Here is a 27,345-nt window from a genome sequence, read left to right as displayed (position 1 = left end):
TGTACTCATAGGACCAGTGCTCAGCCTGGTCTTCATCAGTGAGGCTTTCTCTAGTAGTTTGTGGGAGTAGATGCAGAGATTCACAGCCAAACAATATGCAGAGCTTGGGAAATGCTGAAGAAGAGTGGAAGGAAGGATTGTAAGAGGCAGAGGGGGAAAAAGGAGCCAGAGAGGTCAAGGACATCAGGAGAAAACAGCCTGCAGAATCAATAAAGCATGACCCAAAAGGGTTCAGAGACTAACGTGACAATCACGGAACCTGCTGGGGTCTGGACTAGTTCATTGGCATGCATGCTGTGTTTGTTTAGCCTGGGTTGTTTGCAGGAGACCAAACAGTGGGAGCTGGTGTGTCTTTGACTCTTTTGCCTGATCTTGGAACCCTTTTCCCCCACCCCCTTACTGGGTTGTCTTGCCAAGCCTTTATGTGAGGGTTTGTGCCTAGTCTTCTTGTATCTTGTTGTGCTGTGTTCAGATGATATCACTGGGTGGGCTACTTTTTTCTGAAGGGAAATCGATCTGGAGGAAAGGGGAGTTTGTGGGTGACTGGGAGGAAGAGAGGGAAGGAGTGCTATGGTTAGGATGTTTTGTATGAGAGAAGAATAAGTCATAGCAAAAAGGTAAATATATACTTGATAAAACTAGACAACAGATTATGGGGGAAACAGAAATTTTATACTTTCCAAAAAATGTTGTCCATTGTAATTTGTTATTTGTAAAGAACAAACTAAGTAAAAGCAGATTGATATACTTTTTAGTTTTTAAGTATTTCTTTTAGAATTTTGTACAGTATTTCCTGATGATATTCACCCTTCCAGATCTACCTCCCTTCCCTTCATACCTAACTTAGTGTTCTCTCTTTTTCCATCCATTAATTTCAATTTGTGCTGAATATCTATAAATTCTTGGATATGTGGACTTCCACTGGAGTTTGGTAGACTGACTTTCTCCAGGTAGCTGTCATAACAATAGCTCCTCAGCAAGGGGTGGGACTTCATGCCCACCTCTCCTCTCCATGCCAGGGTTTGTTTTTATCGCATGTGCTTATGCCTGGTAACACAACTGTAAGTTCATATGTGCTGCTGCCAAGTTGTATTTAGAGAATTGTTTTCCTGCATTTATTCTGCCTCTAACAGTATTCATCTCTGGCTCTTAAAGTTTTTCCTTCCTCCCAACACACCAATCTCAGTGCCTTGGGAGGTGAGGATGTGATTAAATGTCTAATTTAGGATTTCCTTTCTACAGTCAAGCAAGCAGGTACAGACAGGAACCATCTTCCCTAATGGCTAGCTTTCATATAGCTGGAAGGTATTATGTAAACTATCAAAGGGGGAAGATAATGATTAATATCACCCAGCTGCCATACTTCTAAATAGTAAGAACCACTGGCCAGGTAAGATATGCCCACTGGTGCATTAGTAGCACAAATGTCAAGGAAGCAACCAACCACTTCTGACTGGACTTAAGTGCCACTGTGGAAGATGAAATCCACACACTCTGAATAATTGTAGAGCCAAGAACCTGGGGTTTCATGCCTCATAGATCCCAGGAGAGAACCCACTATGATTATACTGCTACAGGACACAGTATTAAGCCAACTGTTACAGATTTGGGTTTATATTTATAGATTAAAGCACCCCTCAGCCCTCACCAGAGAAGCTTCTATTCATAATAGAAGGCATTTAACTATACAGATACTCACAACTTGCCTAAGAACAGAGGGCAAGAGACTGAAATGCAATTTTATTCTTAAGAGAGTTTATTTAGGGAAGAATTCAAGTGTTAAATTTGAAGTTATAAAAATAACAGATACTGTATGAGAAATACCCTAGTTATACTAGAAATGGATTTTTAAGGATGGCCCAAAGCAGCAGAATCTACAAAAGAAATGACTGAAAAACATTGACTAATCTAAAAGGTTCTATGCAGTGTAAGTCTCCACAAAGTATAGAGATAACCCAGAGATACTTAACCAGTAATAGACTACAAAATAAGGGCACTCACACATAAGGAAGCCATAGGATGGCCAAAGCTGATTGAGTGACAGTTACAAACAGGCAAAAGATCCAGTATAGAAAACAAGGGACTGGAAATTAGAATATTACAGTGACATTTTGTCTTGAAGACTCTACCAATACCAATAGGTAAAAGACTCACCAACTCATTCAGGGGGTGTAGCTTTTTATCCACAGAGACAACCCGAAATTTAACTGGAAAAAGAAAAAGAGAAACTTTTCTAGTGAGGTCCAAGGACCCAGGCCTTTTGAATGCCATGTTCAGGATGGTGTCTTAATTCCTTTACCCCTGGTGGTGTGCCATACCTGTCTGTCCTGGCTTGTACACAGGCTTGTCTGTCTGCACAAAGACAACACTTTCTTTGTTCTTCACAAGCACCGAATTCCTTTTGCTGAATGTATGTGTTAGCCCTTTGATGTCGATGTAGAGAGACTCGACCGTATCAGAAGGGGAGAATCTAGGGATCTGAGAACAACAGGAACACATGAGAGATCCTTTACCATCTGACTCTCTGCACTTTTTAGATTGCCTCACTAACCTTCTCTCCCTCCACCACACAGGAAAGAGGTGGAGGGTCCATCAGTTTCTGTTTAAATATTACATGGAGGAAAAAACAGTGTCAGGGAAAAAAGGATGAAAGAAAATACACATTTTGGCTCCCAATTGGACAGGGCAAGCGGCCCAAGGTACTGTGATATCAAGAGTTTAAGATCTCTTGGGAAGCAGACCACTGGGCTGCTGCCTGCACTCAGGAACTGGGCAGATCGGCAGTTCATCTCTGTGTCAGCCAGGCATAGGTCCTGTTCACTGCTGGATAGTTGGCACTTGGAGGGGATCTCTGCCACCATCTTTGCTCCTAGTTGGACAGGACAAGCGGCCCCAGGTTCTGAAATATCCCAAGTTTAAGATCTCTGGGGACTCAGAATGCCAGGTTCCTGCCTGTGCCCAGGACCTGGGCAGAACGGTGGTCCGTCTGTGTACCAGCCAGACGTGGGTCCTGTGCCCTTTGGAGTGGTCGGCACTTGGAGGGGATCCCCATCGCCATCTTCATTCCCTGACAGAGCAGACTGACAGCACCAGGTTCACAGAGAGAACCCGAGTATAATATTGCTTAGGGCAGGACACATCAGGGCTCCAACGGCACCCAAGAGGAGGGCAGCACATCCGCAATCTGTGCCAGGGGAAACCCAGTCATCCAGTGGTGTGGAAATAGCCTTATGGGATCACAGGAGGTTCAAGCACCAGCCAGTGACAACAGGACCATCTAACGCCAGAGATAACCAGATGGCAAAAGGCAAAGAAAGGAAGTTTACTAAAAGAAATCAAGGCAATATGGCAGCATCTGAACCCAATTCTCAAACATCAGCAAGTCCTGGATACCTGAACACACCAGAAAAACAAGATTTGGATTTAAAATCACTGGTCATGATGCTGTTAGAGGAATACAAGAAGGACATAAATAAATCTCTTAAAGAAATACAGGAGAAAATGGATTAAAACTTAGAAGCCCTTACAAGGGAAACACAAAAATTATTTAAAGAAATTCAAGAGAATATGGCTCAAAGGATAGCAGCCTATAAGGAGGAAATGCAAAAATCACTTAAAGAAATACATGGGAACTTGGGTCAACATGCAGAAGTCATGAAAGAGGAAACTCAAAAATCTCTTAAAGACTTATTGGAAAACACAAACAAGTATATGTAGGAACTGAGCAAAACCATCCAGGATCTAAAAACAGAAGTCAGAACAACTAAGAAATCGCAAAGGGAGACAACTTTGGAGATAGAAAGCCTTCGGAAGAAATCAGGAGCCATAGATGCAAATATCAACAACAGAATACAAGAGATAGAAGAAAGAATCTCAGATGCCAAAGATAGCACAGAAACCATGGACTCAACGGTCAAAGAAAATGCAAAATGCAAAAAGCATGTAACACAAAACATCCAGGAAATCCAGGACACAATGAGAAGACCAAATCTAAGGATTATAGGTATAGAAGAGAGTGAAGATTTACAACTTAAAGGGCCAGCAAATATCTTCAACAAAATTATGGAAGAAAACTTCCCTAACCTAAAAAGAGAGATGCCCATGAATATACAAGAAGCCTACAGAACTCCAAACAGACTGGACCTGAGCAGAAATACCTCTTGCCACATACTAATCAAAATCCCAAATGTACTAAACAAAGAAAGAATATTCAAGGCAGTAAGATTAAAAGGCCAAGTAACATGTAAAGGAAGACCTATCAGATTTATACCAGGCTTCTCACCAGAGACCATGAAAGCTAGAAGATCCTGGGCAGATTTCATGCAGATTCTAAGAGAACACAAATGCCAGCCAAAACTACTATACCCAGCAAAACTCTCAATCACCATAGATGGAGAAACCAAGATATTCCATGTCAAAACCAAATTTACTCTATGTCTTTCCACAAACCCAGCACTACAAAGGATAATAGGAGGAAAACACCAATACAAGGAGGGAAACTACACCCTGGAAAAAGCAAGATAGTAACATTCTTTCATCAAACCCAAAAGAAGATAACCAATCAAATGTAAAAAATAACATCAAAAATGACAGGAAGCAATAAACACTATTCCTTAATATCTCTTAACATCAATGGACTCAATTCCCCAATAGAAAGACATAGACTAACAGACTGGATACCTATACAGGACCCTACATTTTTCTGTTTACAGGAAACATACCTCAGTGTCAAAGGCAAACACTACCTTAGAGTAAAAGGCTGGAAGACAATTTTACAAGCAAATGGTCTCAGGAACCAAGCCGGAGTAGCCACTCTAATATCAGATAAAATTGACTTTCAACCTAAGTCATCAAAAGAGACGTGGAAGGACACTTATTGTTGTTCAAAGGAAAAATCCTTCAAGAAGAAGTCTCAGTTCTGAACATCTATGCTCCAGATGCAAGGGAACCCTCATTTGTAAAAGAAATTTTACTAAAGCTCAAAGCACACATTGCACCTAATACAATAATTGTGGGTGACTTCAACACCCCACTCTACTCAATGGACCGATCAGGAAAACAGAAACTAAACAGGGACACAGTGAAACTAATAGAAGCTTTGGACCAATTGGATTTAACAGATCTATAATCATATATGTATATCTATATGTATATCTATATGTATATCTATATGTATATCTCTATATGTATATCTCTATATGTATATCTCTATCTATATGTATATCTCTATGTCTATCTATATCTATATAAAAACATTTCATCCTAAAGCAAAAGAATATACCTTTTTCTCAGCACCTCATGTTACCTTCTCCAATATAGATCATATAATTGGTCACAAGACAGACCTCAACAAATATAAGAAGATTGAACTTATCCCATGCCTACTATCAGATCACTATGGAGTAAAAGCGATCTTAAATAGCAACAACAACAACAACAACAACAACAACAAACCAGTAAGCCCACATACACATGGAAACTGAACAATTGTCTATTCAATAATACTTTGGTCAAGGAAGAAATAAAGAAAGAAATCAAAGACTGTTTAGAATTTAATGAAAATGAAGGCACTACATACCCAAATTTATGGGACACAATGAAAGCAGTGCTAAGAGGAAAACTCATAGCCCTGAGTGCCTTGAAAAGAAACAGGAGAGAGCATACACTAGCAGCTTAATGGCACACCTGAAAGCCCTGGAACAAAAAGAAACTAATTCACCCAGGAGGAGTAGAAGACAGGCAATCATCAAACTCAGGGCTGAAATCAATCAAGTAGAAACAAAGAGAACCATACAGAAAATCAACAAAACCAGGAGCTGGTTCTTTGAGAAAATCAACAAGACAGATAAACCCTTAGCCAGACTAACCAAATGGCACAGAGAAAGTATCCAAATTAACAAAATTAGAAATGAAAAGGGAGATATAAGAACAGAAACTGAAGAAATTCAAAAAATCATCAGATCCTACTACAAAAGCCTATACTCAACAGAACTGGAGAATATGGAGGAAATGGACAATTTCCTAGACAGATACCAAACACCAAAATTAAATCAGGATCAAATAGATCATCTAAACAGTCCCATAACCCCTAAAGTAATAAAGGAGGTCATGGAAAGTCTCCCAACCAAAAAAAGCACGGGGCCAGATGGTTTTAGTGCAGAATCCTATGCGACTTTCAAAGAATACCTAACACCAATAATCTTTAAACTATTCCACAAAATAGAAACATATGAAGCCAAATTATGCTGTTAGCAAAACCACACGAAGATCCAAAAAAAAAAAAAACCCTTCAGGCCAATTTCCCTTATGAACATCGATGCAAATGTACTAAATAAAATTCTTGCCAACCAAATACAAGAAAACATCAAAATGGTCATTCACCATGATCAAGTAGGCTTCATCCCAGGGATGCAGGGATGGTTCAATATAAGGAAATCCATCAATGCAATCCACCTACATAAGCAAATTCAAAGAAAAAAAAAACAATGGTCGTTTCATTAGATGATAAAAAGGCATTTGACAAAATTCAGCATGCTTTCATGCTAAAAGTCTTGGAAAGAACAGGAATCCAAGGCCCATACTTAAACATAGTTAAAGCAATATACAGCAAACCAGTAGCCAGCATCAAACTAAATGGAGAGAAACTTGAAGCAATCCCACTAAAATCAGGGACTAGACATGGCTGCCCTCTCGCTCCATATGTTTTCAATACAGTACTTGAAGTTCTAGCTAGAGCAATTAGACAACATAAGGAGGTCAAAGAGATACAAATTGGAAAGGAAGAAGTCAAACTATCACTATTTGCAGATGTTATGATAGTACACTTAAGTGACCCAAAAAACTCCACCAGAGAACTCCTACAGCTGATAAACAAGTTCAGTAAAGTGACTGGTTATAAGATCAACTCAAGCAAATCAGTAGCCTTCCTATACTCAAAGGATAAGCAGGCTGAGAAAGAAGTTAGGCAAATGACACCCTTCACAATAACCAAAACAATATAAAGTATCTTGGTGTGAGTCTAACCAAACAAATGAAAGATCGGTATGACAAGAACTTCCGGTCTCTGAAGAAGGAAATCAAAGAAGACCTCAGAGAATGGAAAAATCTTCCATGCTCATGGATTGGCAGGATTAATATTGTTAAAATGGCTATCTTTCCAAAAGCAATCTACAGATTCAATGCAATCCCCATCAAAATCCCAACTCAGTTCTTCACAGAGTTAGAAAGAGTAATTCTCAAATTCATCTGGAATAATAAAAAACCCCAGGATAGCTAAAACTATTCTCAACAGCAAAAGAACTTCTGGGAGAATCAGTATCCCAGACCTCAAGCAATACTACAGAGCAATAGTGTTAAAAACTGCATGGTATTGTACAGTGACAAGCATGTGGACCAATGGAATAGGATTGAAGTCCCAGAAATGAACCCACACACCTATGGTCACTTAATCTTCGCCAAAGGACCAGAAAACATCCAGTGGAGAAAAGATAGCCTTTTCAACAAATGGTGCTGGTTCAATTGGAGGTCAGCATGCAGAAGAATGGGAATTAATCCATTCTTATCTCCTTTTACTAAGCTCAACTCCAAGTGGATCAAGGACCTCCACTTAAAACCAGACACACTGAAACGAATAGAAAAGAAACAGTGGAAGACCGTTGAGGACATGGGCACAGGGGAAATGTTCCTGAACAGAACACCAATGGCTTATGCTCTAAGATCAAGAATTGACAACTGGGACCTCATAAAATTACAAATTTTTGGTAAGGGAAAGGACACCGTCAAAAGGACAAAATGGCAACCAAAAAATTGGGAAAAGATCTTCACTAACACTATATCTGAAAGAGGGCTAATATCCAATATATACAAAGAACTCAAGAACTTATACCCCAGAGAACCAAATAACCCTATTAAAAATGGGGTACAGAGGGTGGCGGCGGCGGCGGCGGAGGCGGCGGCGGCAGCGCAGCAGTGGCTGGTCCAGCTGAAGGGCCATCAGCAGTGGAACCAAGGCGACACAGGGTCCAGTTAGGCCCTGCGCCCACGACCACTGACCTTCGCTGACCAGCCGGGCGGCAAGCAGCTGCAGTTGTGCGGCACCTTTCCTGCACGGAAGCCACTTCAGAACTCGGCCTCCCACCAGTCAGGAGAGGTGCATCCATCTTGGTTCCATACTCCAGGGATCGGACAGACTGAGGTACACAAACATAATCCGAGGCCAACACCGCGGTGGTCTGAGCCCGACGGGCGTTGGCCTGCACCCAGGCCCTGGGGTGGTCGGGGGGCCATCGGGGTGCCAACCCAGCCAGGAGGTTTTTTGCCCAGGCCTGCGCGCGCGCCGCCGCCATTTTGCCTCCAGGACGACAGAGAGCTCTGGCGGGCAGACCTGTAACAGGCATAGCCTGAGGCTAACAAAGCGGGGGTCTAGGCCCCAAAAGGCACAGGACTGACCCCAAGAACTGGGCGGCTTGGTGGGCCATCTGTGAGTCAACCCGCCCAGGTGATTGCTAGCACAGCAGACTCTCCCAGCGCTTTCAGGGAGCGCGGGCACGCATGCCCGCCATCCTAGTCACCTGGCGGACCCAATTAACAGTTATAGCCCTAGGGGAACTTTGCTCGGACCTTAGCCTCCCAGGCTTTTGCCTGGACTCAGGGACTGGGCAGCCAGGCTAACCTTGTGTGCGACAGCCCGGTTGGCGGGTCGGCTGCCCAGCGGAGTGAGCGGAACACAGGGGAGGTCACAGCAGCATACACCATCGGCACTCCCTGGGGGTGCACACGGGCTCCATCTGCTCCACAGACACAATCTGGGGTAAGGCCTCAGGCGGACGCCCTCAGCTCTACTCTCTCCGCTTCCGGAAGCAGATCAGCCTGGGCGGCAGCACCACATCTCCAAGTCCTGCAAGTGGCTAGCTGGGCTTCCGGGCGGCCAGCTGGGAGAAGTCAGTGTGCTCCAGTGAATCCAGTGGGCCCCAGCAGGAGCCTTCGGGTGCCTGCTTTGGGATCTGAACAGCCTGGGCAGCAGCACCCTGTCTACAAGCAGTGCAGGAGGTAAGCTGTGCACCAGAGGCCAACTGGGAAGGGGCAGCTTGCACTGGTGAGTCCAGCACTGACAAGACAAACTAAAACCAGTGAGAACTAGATGGCAAAAGGCAAACGCAGGAACGTCACTAACAGAAATCAAGGCAATATGGCAACATCTGAACCCAATTCTCCTCTACCAACATGTCCTGGATACCCCATCACACCAGTAAAACAAGATTTGGATTTAAAATCACTGGTCATGATGCTGGTACAGGAACACATGAAGGACATACTTAAAGAAATTCAGGAGAAAATGGATCAAAAGTTAGAAGCCCTTGCAAGGGAAACACAAAAATCATTGAAAGAAATCCAGGAGAATACAAAAGCCAACAAGGAGGAAATGCAAAAAACACTTAAAGAAATGCAGGAGAACTTTGGTCAACAGGCTGAGGTCATGAAAGACGACACACAAAAATCTCTTAAAGAAATACAGGAGAACTTTGGTCAACAGGCTGAGCTCATGAAAGAGGAAACACAAAAATCTCTTAAAGAATTACAGGAAAACACAAACATGCAAGTGAAGGAGCTAAGCAAAACCATCCAGGATCTAAAATCAGAAGTAGAAACAACTAAGAAAACTCAAAGGGAGACAACTTTGGAGATAGAAAGCCTTGGGAAGAAATCAGGGGACAGAGATGCAAATATCAACAACAGAATACAAGAAATAGAAGAAAGAATCTCAGATGCTGAAGATTCCATAGAAACCATGGACTCAACAGTTAAAGAAAATGCAAAATGCAAAAGCTTGTAACCCAAAATATCCAGATAATCCAGGACACAATGAGAAGACCAAACCTAAGGATTATAGGCATAGATGAGAGTGAAGATTTACAACTTAAAGGGCCAGCAAATATCTTCAATAAAATTATGGAAGAAAACTTCCCTAACCTAAAGAGAGAGATGCCCTTGAATATACAAGAAGCCTACAGAACTCCAAACAGACTGGACCAGAACAGAAATACTTCATGACACATAATAATCAAAACACCAAATGTACTAAACAAAGAAAGAATATTAAAGGCAGTAAGAGAAAAAGGCCAAGTAACATATAAAGGAAGACCTATCAGAATCACAGCAGACTTTTCACCTGAGACTATGAATGCTAGAAGGTCCTGGGCAGATCTCATGCAGACTCTAAGAGAACACAAATGCCAACCAAAACTACTATATCCAGCAAAACTCTCAATTACCATAGATGGAGAAACTAAGATATTTCACAACAAAACCAAGTTTACCCAATATCTATCCACAAACCCAGCCCTAAAAAGGATAATAGGAGGACAACACCAATACAAGGAGGGAAACTTCACCCTGGAAAAAGCAAGATAGTAACCTTTCATCAAACCCAAAAGAAGTTAAGCAATCAAATTTAAAAAATAACGTCAAAAATGATAGGAAGTAACAATCACTATTCCTTAATATCTCTTAACATCAATGGACTTAATGCCCCAATAAAAAGACACAGACTAACTGACTGGATACGTAAACAGGACCCTCCATTTTGCTGCTTACAGGAAACACACCTCAGGGTCAAAGACAAACACTACCTTAGAGTAAAAGGCTGGAAGACAATTTTACAAGCATATGGTCTCAGGAAACAAGCTGGAGTAGCCATTTTAATATCAGATAAAATTGACTTTCAACCCAAAGTCATCAAAAGAGACTCTGAGGGACACTTCTTGCTTGTCAAAGGAAAAATACAACAAGAAGAACTCTCAATCCTGAACATCTATGCTCCAAATGCAAGGGCACCCTCTTTCATAAAAGAAACTTTATTAAAACTCAAAGCACACATTGCACCTAACACAATAATTGTGGGTGACTTCAACACTGCACTTTCCTCAATGGACCGATCAGGAAAACAGAAACTAAACAAGGACACAATGAAACTAATTGAAGCTTTGGACCAATTAGATTTAACTGATATATATAGAACATTCTATCCTAAAACAAAAGAATATACCTTTTTTTCAGCACCTCATGGTACCTTCTCCAAAATCGACCATATAATTGGTCACAAGACAGACCTCAACAAATATAAGAAGATCGAACTAATCCTATGCCTCCTATCTGATCACTATGGAGTAAAAGTGGTCTTCAATAGCAACAGAAACAACAGAAAACCCACATACACGTGGAAACTGAACAATACTCTACTCAATGATACCTTGGTCAAGGAAGAAATAAAGAAAGAAATTAAAGACTTTTTAGAACACAATGAAAATGAAAACACAACATACCCAAATCTATGGGACACAATGAAAGCAGTGCTAAGAGGAAAACTCATAGCCCTGAGTGCCTCCAAAAAGAAAATGGAGAGACCATACACTAGCAGCTTAATGACACACCTGCAAGCCCTAGAACAAAAAGAAGCTATTTCACACAGGAGGAGTAGAAGGCAGGAAATCATCAAACTCAGGGCCGAAATCAATCAAGTAGAAACAAAGAGAACCCTACAAAAAAATCAACAATACCAGGAGCTGGTTCTTTGAGAAAATCAACAAGATAGATAAACCCTTAGCCAGACTGACCAAAGGGCACAGAGAAAGTATCCAAATTAACAAACTTAGAAATGAAAAGGGAGATATAACAACGGAAACTGAGGAAATCCAAAAAATCATCAGATCCTACTACAAGAGCCTGTACTCAACACAACTGGAGAATCTGGAGGAAATGGACAATTTCCTTGACAGACACCAAATACCAAAATTAAATCAGGACCAACTAGACCATCTAAACAGTCCCATAAAGCCTAAAGAAATAGAAGGAGTCATAGAAAGTCTTCCAACCAAAAAAAGCACAGGACCAGATGGTTTCAGTGCAGAATTCTACCAGACCTTCAAAGAAGAGTTAACACCAATACTCTTCAAACTATTCCACAAAATAGAAACATAAGGAACACTACCCAATTCCTTCTAGGAAGCCAAAATTACGCTGATACCAAAGCCACACAAAGATCCAACAAAGAAAGAGAACTTCAGACCAATTTCCCTTATGAACATCGATGCAAAAATACTCAATAAAATTCTTGCCAACCGAATCCAAGAACACATCAAAACGATCATCCACCATGATCAAGTAGGCTTTATCCCGGGAATGCAGGGTTGGTTCAATATACGGAAATCCATCAATACAATCCACTACATAAACAAACTCAAAGAAAAAAACCACATGGTCATTTCATTGGATGCTGAAAAAGCATTTGACAAAATTCAGCATCCTTTCATGCTTAAAGTCTTGGAGAGAACAGGAATTCAAGAGCCATACCTAAACATAGTAAAAGCAATATACAGCAAACCGGTAGCCAGCATCAAACTAAATGGAGAGAAACTTGAAGCAATCCCACTGAAATCAGGGACCAGACAAGGCTGCCCCCTTTCTCCTTATCTTTTCAATATTGTACTTGAGGTACTAGCTCGTATTTCGACAACATAAGGAGGTCAAAGGGATACAAATTGGCAAGGAGGAAGTCAAACTATCATTATTTGCAGACGACATGATAGTCTACCTAAGTGACCCAAAAAACTCCACTAGAGAGCTCCTACAGCTGATAAACAACTTCAGCAAAGTGGCAGGTTATAAAATCAACTCAAGCAAATCAGTGGCCTTCCTATACTCAAAGGATAAGCAGGCTGAGAAAGAAATTAGGGAAATGACCCCCTTCACAATAGCCACAAACAGTATAAAGTATCTTGGGGTGACTCTTACCAAACATGTGAAAGATCTGTATGACAAGAACTTCAAGACTCTGAAGAAGGAAATGGAAGAAGACCTCAAAAAATGGGAAAACCTCCCATGCTCATGGATCGGTAGAATCAATATAGTTAAAATGGCCATTTTGCCAAAAGCAATATACAGATTCAATGCAATACCCATCAAAATCCCAACTCAATTCTTCACAGAGTTAGAAAGAGCAATTATCAAATTCATCTGGAACAACAAAAAACCCAGGATAGCTAAAACTATTCTCAGCAACAAAAGAAAGTCTGGGGGAATCAGTATCCCTGACCTCAAGCAATACTACAGAGCAATAGTGTTAAAAACTGCATGGTATTGGTACAGTGACAGGCAGGAGGATCAATGGAACAGGATTGAAGATCCAGAAATGAACCCACACACCTATGGCCACTTGATCCTCGACAAAGAGGCTGAAAACATCCAATGGAAAAAAGATAGCCTTTTCAACAAATGGTGCTGGTTCAACTGGAGGTCAGCATGCAGAAGAATGCGAATTGATCCATCCTTGTCTCCTTGTACTAAGCTCAAATCCAAATGGATCAAGGACCTCCACATAAAGCCAGACACTCTGAAGCTAATAGAAATGAAACTGGGGAAGACCCTTGAGGACATCGGTACAGGGAGAAAGTTTCTGAACAGAACACCAATAGCGTATGCTCTAAGAGCAAGAATTGACAAATGGGACCTCATAAGTTAACAGAGTTTCTGTAAGGCAAAGGACACCATCAAGAGGACAGATCGGCAACCAACAAATTGGGAAAAGATCTTCACCAATCCTACATCAGATAGAGGGCTAATATCCAATATATATAAAGAACTCAAGAAGTTAGACTCCAGAAAACCGAACAACCCTATTAAAAAATGGGGTACAGAGTTAAACAAAGAATTCTCACCTGAAGAACTTCGGATGGCGGAGAAGCATCTTAAAAAATGCTCAACTTCATTAGTCATTAGGGAAATGCAAATCAAAACAACCCTAAGATTTCATCTTACACCAGTCAGAATGGCTAAGATTAAAAATTCAGGAGACAGCAGGTGTTGGAGAGGGTGTGGAGAAAGAGGAACACTCCTCCACTGCTGGTGGGGTTGCAAATTGGTACAACCACTCTGGAAATTAGTCTGGCGGTTCCTCGGAAAACTGGGCACTTCACTTCCCGAAGATCCTGCTATACCACTCCTGGGCATATACCCAGAGGATTCCCCACCATGTAATAAGGATACATGCTCTACTATGTTCATAGCAGCCCTATTTATAATTGCCAGATGCTGGAAAGAACCCAGGTATCCCTCAACAGAAGAGTGGATGCAAAAAATGTGGTATATCTACACAATGGAGTACTATTCAGCCATTAGAAACAATGAATTCATGAAATTCTTAGGCAAATGGATGGAGCTAGAGAACATCATACTAAGTGAGGTAACCCAGACTCAAAAGGTGAATCATGGTATGCACTCACTAATAAGTGGTTATTAACCTAGAAAACTGGAATACCCAAAACATAATCCACACATCAAATGAGATACAAGAAGAAAGGAGGAGTGGTCCCTGGTTCTGGAAAGACTCAGTGAAACAGTATTCGGCAAAACCGGAACGGGGAACTGGGAAGGGGTGGGAGGGAGGACAGGGGAAGAGAAGGGGGCTTACGGGACTTTCGGGGAGTGGGGGGGCTAGAAAAGGGGAAATCACTTGAAATGTAAATAAATTATATCGAATAAAAAAATTTAAAAAAATGGGGTACAGAGCTAAACAAAGAATTTTCACCTGAAGAAATTCAGATGGCTGAGAAGCACCTTAAGAGATGATCAACATCATTAGTCATTAGGGAAATGCAAATCCAAACAACCCTGAGAATTCACCTCACACCAGTAGGAATGGCTAAGATTAAAACCTCAGGAGACAGCAGGTGTTGGCAAGGATGTGGAGAAAGAGGAACATTCATCCACTGCTGATGGGATTGAAAGATGGTACAAGCACTGTGGAAATCTGTCTGGCGCTTCCTCAGAAAACTGGGCATGACACTTCCAGAGGACCTGGTTATACCAGTCCTGGGCATATACCCAGAGGATTCCCCGGCATGCAATAAGGACACATGCTCCACGATATTCATAGCAGCTCTAAGTATAATAGCCAGAAGCTGGAAAGAACCCAGATGTCCCTCAATGGAGGAATGGTTACAGAAAATGTGGTATATTTACACAATAGAATACTACTCAGCAATTAAAAACAATGAGTTCATGAAATTTTTAGGCAAATGGTTGGAACTGGAAAATATCATCCTAAGTGAGGTAATCCAATCACAAAAGAATACACATGAAATGCAATCACTGATAAGTGGATATTAATTAGTCCAGAATCTCTGAATACTCAAGACACAATTAGTATATCAAATGGTTCCCAAGAAGAAGGAAGGAGAGGGCCCTGGTCTTGAAAAGGTTTGATCCAGCATTGTAGGGGAGTATCAGGCCAGAGAAATGGGAGGGGGGTGATTGGGAAATGGGTGGAAAGAATAGGGCTTGTGGGACATATGGGGAGGGGGGAACTGGGAAAGGGGAAAGCATTTGGAATGTAAGCGAAGAATATAGAAAATAAATAAATAAAAAATAAAATACAGCATTTTGTATAAGTAGTGTGTGCAACAAAAACACCATCAATTTTATGGAGTAAATAGAATCTTGATTGAAAATTAGCTCTAAGAAATGAAAGAAGATTAGCTTTATCTCTGAAACTGAGGTAGAGTGAGAGGTAATGTATTAATGGTGGTAGGAATTATGTCTTGAGGAAAGGTCCCAGAGAAGAAACCCAGCACTTATTCAGGATATCAGGATTATGCATAGGCGATGTGGTCCTAATTAGCTGGACTGGTGTTTGAAAGTTTATTGACCCACCAGCAGAAAGTACAACGAATTGACAAACCTTTCTTTGGGCAGTAGGCTTTTTTGAGGGAATTCCATGGGAAAGCAGTATACAAAAATGTTTTGGCTCATCTCATTTTTTTTTTCGTTGTCCTCTACAGTTTTTTTTTATTCGATATATTTTTTATTTACATTTCAAATGATTTCCCCTTTTCTAGCACCCCACTCCTGCAATCCCCCTTCTCTCCCCCTGTCCTCCCACCCACCCCTTCCCACTTCCCCATTCTGGTTTTGCCTAATACTGCTTCACTGAGTCTTTCCAGAACAAGGGGCCACTCTTCCTTTCTTCTTGTACCTCATTTGATGTGTGGATTATGTTTTGGGTATTCCAGTTTTCTAGGTTAATATCCACTTATTAGTGAGTGCATACCATGATTCACCTTTTGAGTCAGGGTTACCTCACTTAGTAGGCTCATCTCATTTTGAGGTGGCATGATCTCTGCTATCTGTTTACTGTGCAAATGTTCTCAGTTTCTTATTGTTTTGAGTTCACAGAAATGCTTCTAGATTAATATTTTTTTAGAAATGTGTATGGATAATATATATACACATTAACTCACATGTTCATAAGTATATAAAACAAATCAGGTCAGGCATCTAGTACTCACAAGGAAGGAAACACATTGGAACATGTCCTTGTCAACCACAAGCTCATCAAACAGGTTTCTCCTTTCCTGATGAGACATCAAGGAAGCTGTGACAGTCACTGTCTCATTCAGATGGTAGAGATGGAGGCATATCTTCTCAGGGGTCTCGGTGTAGAGCTGGGAAGGGACCAGCACCATGTACTTCCTGGAAAGGAAGGAGTTCCGGCCATCAGATGACATTGTCTATACCTGGACTTTCACCACAGTAACTAGTGTCACAGCTTGCCACACAGCAGCGTGACAAGACAATTATCAGCTCATCAACCATCAGCTTCTGCAGTGATACCTGCTGAGGCAGGTGCGAATAGCGTGCATTCTCTTCACTAAGCAGCCAGCACTCAAGTTCTAGAAAGTTCTTATTTTTAAAATTGAAAATATGAGAGGAACAATTATTCTTTCCATAAAAATTTATCATGATTATTTTTCATTACCATTTTTAATTCTTTTATTTAAAATTATTTATTTCATGTGTATGATTATACTGTCACCATCTTCAGACACACCAGAAGAGGGCATCAGATCTCATTACTTATGGTTGTAAGCCACTATGTGGTCACTGCGAATTGTATTCACGACCTCTGGAAGAGCAGTCAGTGCTCTTAGGTACTGAGCCATCTCTCTAATGTGCCCCCCAACTCCTTTTAAAAATTATTTATTTATTTTATGTATGTGACTACACTGTTGCTCTCTTCAGACACACCAGAAGAGTGCAGTAGATCCCATTACAGTTAATTGTGAGTGACCATGTGGTTGCTTGGAATTGAATTCAGAATCTCTGGAAGAGCAATCAGTACTCTTAACCACTGAGCCATCTCTCTAGCACCTATTTTTAATTCTTAAAAGATAACTCAATACCCTGTTTTCATTTTCTGTTACTGTTCAACATAAGATTTATAATGTGACTGTGTAATTCAAACTGGCATAATTCACCTATGTAATTCTTGAGTAAGTGTCAAAGTCTATTACTCTCTACCTTTTCTTATATTTAGAGATTTTTGTCTGCCAAAATCTAGCCTGTCACTGCAATACCATAGTATGCAAAATTATGACTAGCTTGCTTTTTATTTTTACCATGTTAACTATATTTTCCTGATCATAGATAAAAAACAAGGCACTCAACAATATAATCCTAATTGTGTGGTTGTTTTGCACACTAAATAAGTTCTACTAGTTGTTTAATCCAAGGTCTTTGATCTTAACACTTATTTTGTTTTAGGACACAAACATCTACAGGTTTACGATGTGCCTGAAGTCTTATCTGTCTCAAGGTTAAACCATAAGCTACACATTTCCAACCAAGACTGTCAACAATTGAAATGCTTATTTTTCAAAGCGATTAAATAATTAGCGATTAATAGTTTAAATAGATTAATAGACACCCATGAATGTCTCTAACAATTGGGATTTGAGACACTACTGGTTCAGTAATAAGGGGAAAGTTATTCTAAATCATACCACACCTCAGTTTAGTAACACTGATTGCTTTAGAGTGGGGAAAAAAGACTTCCCAGATTCATGTAATATTAAGTTTGGAGAACATATACCATTATTTGTTAATTAGAAAGCAAAAAGAATTTAGGGAGGTTTTCAGGGGAAGGAACTATGAAGGAAATGGATGGGGTTGACTGGAGGAGGGGTGAAACAGAAGAGGGCCTTTGGAGATACTCACAGGTCTCCATCAAGCAAGGATGCAGAAGGCAGGAAGGCCAGAATAACTGAAAAAAGGCCCAGCTGAGCCTGTCTGTTCTTCCACATGGTGTGGTAAGAAAGGACAGGACAGGACTTATGGTGTCCTCCTTCTTAACACAGTTTCCAGAGTCCTCCTATCCAGGGCCACTTATTTATGAGTCCACATTAACAGGATGCTCTGCCCAACGTGTTTAAATATCAAAATAGAATATTTGTTCTCTGACAGTGTGTTCAGTGGTGGCCTGAGCACAACTCAAATAAATTACAACAGTCTCAGGAAAGACGCCAGCAGAGCTGTGCTTGCTGCTGGTCAAGGGTCAAGGCCACAGAATTTGCTTAGTCTGAGCCAGAGCAGACTTTCTCAGTCTTACTGAGCAGTAAATCTTTGCAGTAGGTGGCTATGCTGTGACTGTGTGACATTTGCCACCAAACTGCTTCTACTCACTTAGAATCTAGTGTCACTCTCTGGGATGTGACATCTCTGTTTCTTTTCTTCTTCATATGAGAGTCACTGGAGTTGTCCAGGTTGGAGATTTTAAATTCTCCTGTGTCTGATCGTGCAAGTATCTAATGGGTCTTGTGTATGAAAAGGGGATGGTGGACACTGGGCAAGCTAAAAAACTCACCTATTACAAATCACTGTGCCTAGTTCTTTGTCAGAACAGAACTCCACAAGTCTCATCTAGAAGCAGACTTCTATTTCTACTGCTTATTAGGAGGCCCAGCATAACATGTGTCACTAAAGGTGATTGCTTCAAATGGTGAGGTATCAGTATTGGGGGGGGGGGTGAAGCTCGGATCCTCAGGAAGGATATCAAGGTCTGAGCTGTGAACCTCATCAGAATTTCTAGTCTAGATCGTAGGGCTGTTTATTTTTGCAAAGATCCTGTGATATTGGCTTGCGAGGGAGGCATAGCATAAGCTGAATCAATTATAGTGTTGAGGCATTGAGTACAAAGAAATAACACGTGAGAAGGGACGTAATGTAAGCATGTAAGGGAAGAAAATGGAATAAAACTTATGCCTGGCAATGTGGTGCGCCCATTTAGCCCCAAAACTCAGGAGGCAGAGGCAGGCATATCTTTGTGAGTTCAAGGACAGCCTGATCTCCAAAGTCAGTCCAGTACAGCCAGGGCTTGCACAGAGGAAAAATCCTGGTTTGAAAAAAAGAACAACACAAAACTCATGTATTTCATTGATGGACCTCTGAACCTCAATTAATTAATAGGACAGTACTGCTAGATGCAGGTTTGTTGGTTTACTTGAGTTCAACCTTAGGTCAGGTACTCTAAGATGGAGCCTGAACACAAGATGGAGTTGATTTGGTCTTTCCCACTGACCATGAAAGTGAGAGACACCCAGTCGTGGGAGAGACAGGACATGCAGACAGATTCATTGTACATTTCAGTGCTTCAAGTTATGTGTGATTATCCCAACACTTACACGAAACAAAAACAGCAGTAGTTAAAATACATGAGGTACTTTTGCATTTTAACTTAAAAATATTAGTTATGTCTAAGGTAAGTAGATCAAGAGACACATACTTCCTAGATATACTGAAAACAAACAAAAACTATCAGAGAAAATAGAATATTGTGGCATGATGGTGAATATTATGTTTAAAAGTTTAAAATTACTATGCTTCATAGAAATATAAAACAAAATGCCTCTAACCTGTGACCCCCACTTGGCCAAGGACAGAGGGCTTCCAGGAATGCTGGGAATTATTCTTGAAATTACCTGATTTGTTTAGGCAAGATAACAAACCATGTGTTTTCACTCCTGCAAACAAGCTTGCTTGCCCCTGGCAGCATGAGGGATGTGTGCTTTTCTGCATGTAGGCCAGATGTGAGACTGGTTTCACATAAGCAGGAAGTACATACACTTGCCAGCTTTTGCCTTTATAAACCCCTTACTGAGGTAATTCATAGCTACATCTTGAGAGTACCCTCAGGTTCAGTCCTGGCACCCTGAGTATTTGGTGCTGGTAATAACTATCATTTTGGAAAGATGAAATGTTGAAGATCAATAGTTTCCCCTTCATCCTCTATTTCATGGCTCCCATCTATGTGCTGTGTGTGTTTGTATCTGGGTACAGATGTATGAATTTGTATGTGTGGTTTAGATCACTTGCATGTGTTTATTCGTGTGTGAATAAGACAGATTTTTTTAAAGATTTATTTATTTATTACAAGTAACTACACTGTACCTGTCTTCAGACACACCACAAGAGGGCCTCAGGTCACTTTATGGATGATTGTGAGCCATCATGTGGTTGCTGGGAATTGAACTCATGACCTCTGGAAGAGTAGTCAGTACTCTTAACTGCTGAACCATCACTCCAGCCCCCAGGACCTCTGTCTTGTGTCATTTTTACCTTGCTCACTGGACACTCTCCTTGATGCTGAAAGTTGTAACTGAGGTTAGACCATCTAACAGAGGAGTCCATAGGGATCTGTCTCCTTCTGTCTCCATAGAGGTGAGATTATAGGCACACCACTGCCATGCTAGGCTTTTATGTGGATACTAATTCTAATTCATGTCCTTATATTTGCAGAAGCTTTTGTCTAGTGATTTCTAATCCATGACATGAGAAGGGCTGTTTTGATGGCTGGATTCTGCATGCATGCCTTCTCTTGTGAGCCTAAGTTAATCCACAGAGCATTTGGTTCATAAACACCACACCATGGTCAATGCTCTTTGCAGCTCTGTTCAAAGTGCAGGAGAAGCCGGTGGTAGAGTATGGTCTCTTCAGTGTCTAGTGTGTATGACTGATGAAAGCCTGCAAACTAAGGAGCACCATGGATTGTTATCGATTCCCAATTATTTTAGAATATTGGGAGCCAGGGAGACTAGCTTTAAAAGTTGTATCTTTAATATAAAAAAAGGATATTCTTGCTGAAAATGAACACAGGGGTGAAGATGCCCAGGACCAAGCAATGGCCTCATAGCATATGAGACTTTGCTGTTTCTAGGAAGTGTTGAAGGGAAGTAGCCTGGATAAATGGATGGCGTTCATAGCTGCTCTTGTGACCTCATCTCTCAGGGATTGATTTTCTCATATTTCATAAAATTAGGTAAACTTTGTCTTGTGGAGAGATGGGCAAATATATGACAGTTTTTCCACTTACATGCTACTCAGACTAAGAAACCATGTCCCACATACTAGTCACCATGACGGAAAATTGATAACTATGGTCATCCTGACTTTATCATCATCTTCCACGTCCATGTCCTAGATCCTTGTGAGCGAGGCTCTGAAAACCTTCCACTGCTTGCACAGCAGGCTCTCCCGAGGCAAGCTGCTCATTGACAGAGCACTCCCTGAACACCATGGTGCACTGCACTGGGCCATAACATGTGTTCACACAGACATACTGTGTCTGGGAGAGTTAGGGACTGGAAGACATTGACACTGAACACCCCACCTGTTTGAGCCAGTCATAAAAGTTCTATGGAATGACATGATTGACTGGCTGCTACCGTGCTTGGACTTTTCGGATATGGCAGAACACTGATTTTGTGTGTTCTGTGTTCAGTGATAATTGTGAGTACATACATAAAATCTCTTCTTAGGGGAAGAAACTGGAGCACAAGCATCTTATTTCATACCTTCCAAAGACAGTGTAGGTTCCTCAGCCTGTGAGTTGTGATGCCCCTGGGGGTTCAGTGAGTCTTTCACAGAGGTCACTTAAGTCCATTGGAAAATAAAGATATTTACATTATGATTCATTGCAACATTAGAGTTATGAAGTAGCAACAAAAATAATTTTATCATTGGGGCTCACCACAACATAAGGAATTGTATTAGAGTGCCACAGCATTAGTAAGATTGAGCACTTGCTCCACTTGTTCATATTGGGACAAATCTGCATTTTTGGGGGAGTTTTTCTGAAGTATCTACATGAGAAGTGACATGGGTGATAGTTCTGCTATCTGAAATGCCAGCAGAGCACAAAAGGGTGAGAATTCAACATCAGAAATTAGTATGATACTTTCCTAAGTGGTTTCTCTTCCAAGTCTCCAGAAAATATGGCTGAGTTGGATGTAAACGTCTCCCTTGGACATATATGAGTGTGATACTTTGATCCCCAGTTGGTGATGCAGTTTGGGAAGGATTATGAGGTATTGCTGCTTGGAGTAGGTGTGTTCAGGAGATGGGACAATTAAGACAAAGCTATTCCAAATGAGTGAGTTCTCTCTCTCTCTCTCTCTCTCTCTCTCTCTCTCTCTCTCTCTCTCTCTCTCTCTCTCTCTCTCTCTCTCTCTCTTTCTCTCTCTCTCCCTCTCCTTCTGTCTCTGTCTCTCCCCCATCTCATACTTCAGGATCAGTGATGATCTCACAGCACTTCTTTAAACTCACACCTGTATGCTTGTTACTATGTTCTCCTCAATGACAGTAGCAGACTATAATTTTCTTGAATGGGAGTCTCAAAATCTGATGTTTTCCCTTATGAATTATCCTGCTTGTGATATTTTGACCTGGCCTGGCCATAGATTATAAATTACAATAGAAGGAATGGGCCTCATCAGAAAGCAGATGGTGGAAGGAAGATGGTCCAGGGCATCACAGAACCAAGGTGCAAGTCCTTCTTATGATGAGCTATTGTACTATGACTGTTATGAGGGCTGGGTAGAGCAGACTGCTGTATCAATCTGGTCATGGCTATAGGTGTAACATGTGGCCAAGGATGTGAATTCCATACAAACTGATAAGCTGTTACAAATGACCATATTCTCTTTGACCACAGCCAGCTGTCTGCAGAGAAAACTCAAATATGTTGGTGTTACATTAAGTCCATGCTCCAGAGACTCATCTTCCACAAGTAGATGCTCAGTGGACTGAAACTCAGTGAGCTTCAGTAATTCCCAAAATTATACACCTGTATTTCCAGTCAGCTGTGCAGCCTTGGCTGACTCAGAGAGATGCTCCCTACCTGAATGTTAGTAAGGTGAACATAGCAGACTTAATCATCAAGGTTGCATATCATACTACTTGCTGATATCCACAGCTGCCGGAGCCAGCCTGTCAGCCAATGTGGGAACAAGGACTGGGTTTGTCCTGCCCTGCAGCACAGTCAACAGGGTTCCCCATAGCACCTGGGAGAGAGTGGGGGACAAGGGATGCAAGTGAGGGACAGACAGCAAGACAGGAATTCTGATCAAGCTGCAAATTTTTATTTTCTCACAATGCAATATAAAGGAGAGAAATCAGGATATAGAGAAGGGGTAAGAGGGGGCAAACATTTTCTCCAGGGAACAGTGTCTCAGAATGGTAGTAGGGGCAAACATTGACTCTAGAGAGTAATCTCTCAGGATATCATGGGGAAGCTGGCTGAACCTCATGGGGAAACTGTCTGCAGCTCTAGGCTATTGGCTAGCTAAAATGGTCAAGAGGAGGTGAAGTGAAAGAAGTTGTTATGGTAACCTAACTGCAGGTGAGCTCTGTTTGTTCTGACCAAGGCTATTTGACTAACCTGGAAACTAGTATTTTTCCTTCTAAAGTAGGCTTGAATATCTAGGATGGCTGAAAGGAGGAGGCTTTGCAATCTATGTGAGAATGGCTCCTGATATCTTCCCCTTCCCTGTATTGTAGAGAGTAGAGGTTGGACAGCCATTGAAGAATAAAGCAGATGAGGCATTACAAGGTTGGAGTAGTACCTGTCTTAGGTTTTCCACGCAGTGTTCCATAGAACTTTACCATCATTGGAGAGCTCTGCCAGTCTCCAGGGATTCCTGTCTTAGTGGGTAATGGTCCTGGGACGGTGCCTTTCATTGGCTAACTTACTCAAAAATGGTTTTGTCCTGGTGACCTTGAGTTTGATTGCTCCTTCTTGAGTCCAGACTGGAACGGCTGTGATAGGAATGCTTTTTCTGATAGGGCAAGTGATTGCGCTGTTTGGACTGTTTGGTAACTGCCCTAGGGGGCTGGGTAGCCATCTCTTGATCCTCCATAGTCAAATGATGGTAATGTACCTGGATAGGCCTAGCTGCTAAGTTATCTACCTGTTGTTTGATTAAGGTAATGAGGAGATAAAAGCTCGTGGTACAAAAGAACATAGCAATAATAGACCCACAAAAGGTCCTAGGATACTGGGTAAAAAGTTAGTGAGCCATGGAGAGGTGGAAAACCAATTTTCATACCAACTTTCTGCCTGTTTTCTTTCTCTCTTTCATTTTTCTAGTCCTTCTCTGACTCTTCTCATGCTATCTTTTACAACTCCTATTTTACTAGTATAGAAGCAGCATTCTTCTTTTAAAGGTGCACAAAGTCCACCTTGTTGAAGGAAGAGGAGATCAAGCCCTCACCTACTTTGGAGGATAACCTCAGCTAGGGAGTCAATGGAGTCGGAGAGAAAATCTATCTCCTGTTGACGTCATTGGACATCTTGGTCAATGGTGGCACTGAGCTCTGTGTACCTGGAGTTAGCAAAACAAGGGAAGGGATATCTGTCCCCACTCCCACAGCTCTGAAGCCAAGTAAAACAGAGATAATAATGGCAAAAATAGGTTCTCAGTGAGAGCTGCTCAGAAATGTGGAGCCATCAGTGGATTGATCCCATAGGTGGAAAAAAATCTTCAGAGTGGTAATCAACTAAATGAGGACCATCTTAATAAGGATGCAAAACTCAGGGATCTCTCCATCCCTTCGGCTTTGAAAAACTGAGACTTAGAGGAAAGCTGTGAGGCCACACCCACCAGGTTCCATTGGGGAGAGAATACAAAAATTGCCAGGAGAGGGGGAAAATGTTTCATTGCACAAGTGAGTGCCAGATGAGGGGAAGTTCATTCCAGTAGTGATCACACAAGGTCCCAGGCCAGATATTTGGGTTAATGAGAGGCCTGGCCAAGCACTGCTCTGCAATGGTAGCATTGGGGATCATCAGCATGGAGGGGATCACTGAGAATGGCAATTCCCTCATAAACGGGTGACTGGGAATGGTAGCACAACCAGCAATCTTCAACAAGCTCAGGGTAAGTTTCATTTAAATTAAACATTCAGTAAGAATGTTCTGATTAACTAAAGAAAGGACACGATTTTTAGTGGAAGGTGGTTGTGTGGGTGGTACAGGTAGAATGGCGGCTGGTGGCTTGGCTGATGGCCAGGGTAGAATGGTGGCTGATGGCCAGTGGGTAAATTCAGAGGGCAGGGATATGCATTTTAGAGAGGGGGCCTGGTTCGTGTCCTGGTCAGTCCCTCTAGGAGGAGCAAGACAAGGCACGAGCACAGGATTGGGTGCCATTGGGACTGGCCGGGAATGATGTAAAGGTTCTTTAAGAAGCTTAACATTGAAGATAATACCCATATCTGAGCTGGATTGGTAGAGACAAAGACCCCATTCCTAAATTTTTGCCAATTTAAATTGGGAGATGTTTCAGTGGTGGTTAGGTTAATTTGCAAAGGTATGCACCACCCATTTGTAGAGGGGTTAGAGGCCTTGCAGGAGTAGTCAAGTGAGTACTGGTTGGGGTGTAAAATTGTGTTTAACTTGGATGTAATCGCATGAGGAGGTAGGTTTCCAATATGCCTCTTCTGTGGTCTCACAGCCACAGAAGTCACAGAAAAGATCTGTTTTGCACCCACACTTACTTTGTACAGATCGGCCACGATGGAACCCAGGACAGTCATAAAACTCAGTTCCCTTCTTTTTTTTTTAAAATTAGATACATTATTTATTTCCATTTAATAATTTCCCCTTTCCAGGATCCCACCTCCCCAAAATTCCCATAAGTTCTCTTCCCTCCCCCCTGTTCCCCAATCCACATCTTCTCACTTCCCTGTCCTGGTATTCCCCTACTCTGCTGCACTTAGCCTTTGTGATACCAGGGGCCACTCCTTCCTCCTTCTTGGGCACCATTTGATATGTGAATTTTGTCTTGGGTATTCCAATCTTCTAGGCTAATATCTGCTTATCAGTGAGTGCTTACCATGGGTGTTCTTTTGAGACGGGGTTACATCATTTAGTATGATATTCTCCAGTTCTATCCATTTGTCTAATAATTTCATGAATTCATTGTTTCTAATGACTGAATAGTACTCCATTGTGTATATGTACCACATTTTCTGTATCCACTCCTCCGTTGAGGGACATCTGGGTTCTTTCCAGCTTCTGGCTATTATAAATAGAGTTTCTGGGCAGCGGCGGCAGCAGTGGCTGGTCCAGCTGAAGGGCCATCAGCAGTGGAACCAAGGTGACAGGGTCCAGGCAGGCCCTGCACCCACGACCACTGGCCCTTGCTGACCAGCTGGGCTGCAAGAAGCTGCGGATTTACGGTGCCTTTCACTGCACAAAAGCCACTTCAGAACTCTGCTTCCCTCCAGTCACGAGAGACTTGCCTCCATCTCGGTTCTTGGACTCCAGAGAGATCAGACAGACTGAGATACGCAAATATAACCCAAGGCCACCATCGCGGGAGTCTAAGCCCGACGGGCATTGGCCTGCACCCAGGCCCTGGGCTGATGGGGGGGAGGGGCATCAGGGTGCCAACCAAGCCAGGAGGTTTTTTGCCTGGGCCCGGAGCCCGTGCCGCCATTTTGCCTACAGGACACCATAGAGTTCTAGCAGGCAAAGCCAGCTAACAGGCATAGCCCGAGGCTAACATAGCGGGGTCTAGGCCCCATAGGCCCTGAACTGACCCCAAGGACTGGGCTGCTCAGTGGGCCATCTGTGTGTCAACCCGGCCAGGGTGTTGTTAGCCCAGCAGACACCCTGGTTGGGAGATCAGCTGCCCAGCAGACTGATCAGCATACACCCTGCAGCATACACCCTCAGCACTCCCTGAAGGAACAAATGGGCACCATCTGGTTCACAGACACAATCTGGGGCAAAGCACACTAGGGCTGCAAGGGCACCCAAGAGGAGGACAGCACATCAGCAATCTGCTACAGGGGAAACCCTGCCATCCAGTGTTGCAGAAATAGCCCCAGAACCCCTCAGGAGGCTCAAACAGCAGCCAGAGACAAGACCAACTAACTCCAGAGAACAAGATGGCAAAGGGCAAACACAGGAACACTACTAACAGAAATCTAGGCAATATGGCAGCATCTGAACCAAACTCTCCAACATCAGCAAGTCCTGGTTATGCCAACACACCAGAGAAACAAGATTTGGATTTAAAATCACTGTTCATGATGCTGCTAGAAGAACACAAAAAGGACATGAATGAATCTCTTAAAGAAATACAGGGGAACATGAATAAGCTAGAAACCCGTATAATGGAAGCACAAAAAACACTAAAAGTAATGCAGGAGAATAAGGCTCAAGAGATAGAAGCC

General features: G+C 42.0%; 1 protein-coding gene across 1 annotated transcript in view; it reads right to left on the bottom strand.

Moving 5' to 3' along the window:
* Positions 1-18,134, bottom strand: part of LOC127677614 (murinoglobulin-2-like) — a 70,860-nt gene extending 52,726 nt beyond the window's left edge. Inside the window, 4 exon segments of the mRNA XM_052172656.1 lie at positions 2,136-2,207; positions 2,319-2,478; positions 16,341-16,524; positions 18,049-18,134. Of these exon segments, the coding sequence (XP_052028616.1) occupies positions 2,136-2,207; positions 2,319-2,478; positions 16,341-16,524; positions 18,049-18,134 (502 nt within the window).
* Positions 18,135-27,345: the final 9,211 nt, after the last annotated feature.

This window comes from Apodemus sylvaticus, chromosome 2 (genome assembly GCF_947179515.1).
Source record: "Apodemus sylvaticus chromosome 2, mApoSyl1.1, whole genome shotgun sequence".
Classification (NCBI taxonomy): Eukaryota; Metazoa; Chordata; class Mammalia; order Rodentia; family Muridae; genus Apodemus; species Apodemus sylvaticus.
Note: the sequence above shows the minus strand (reverse complement) of the source record. Positions and strands in the feature narration are given on the sequence as shown.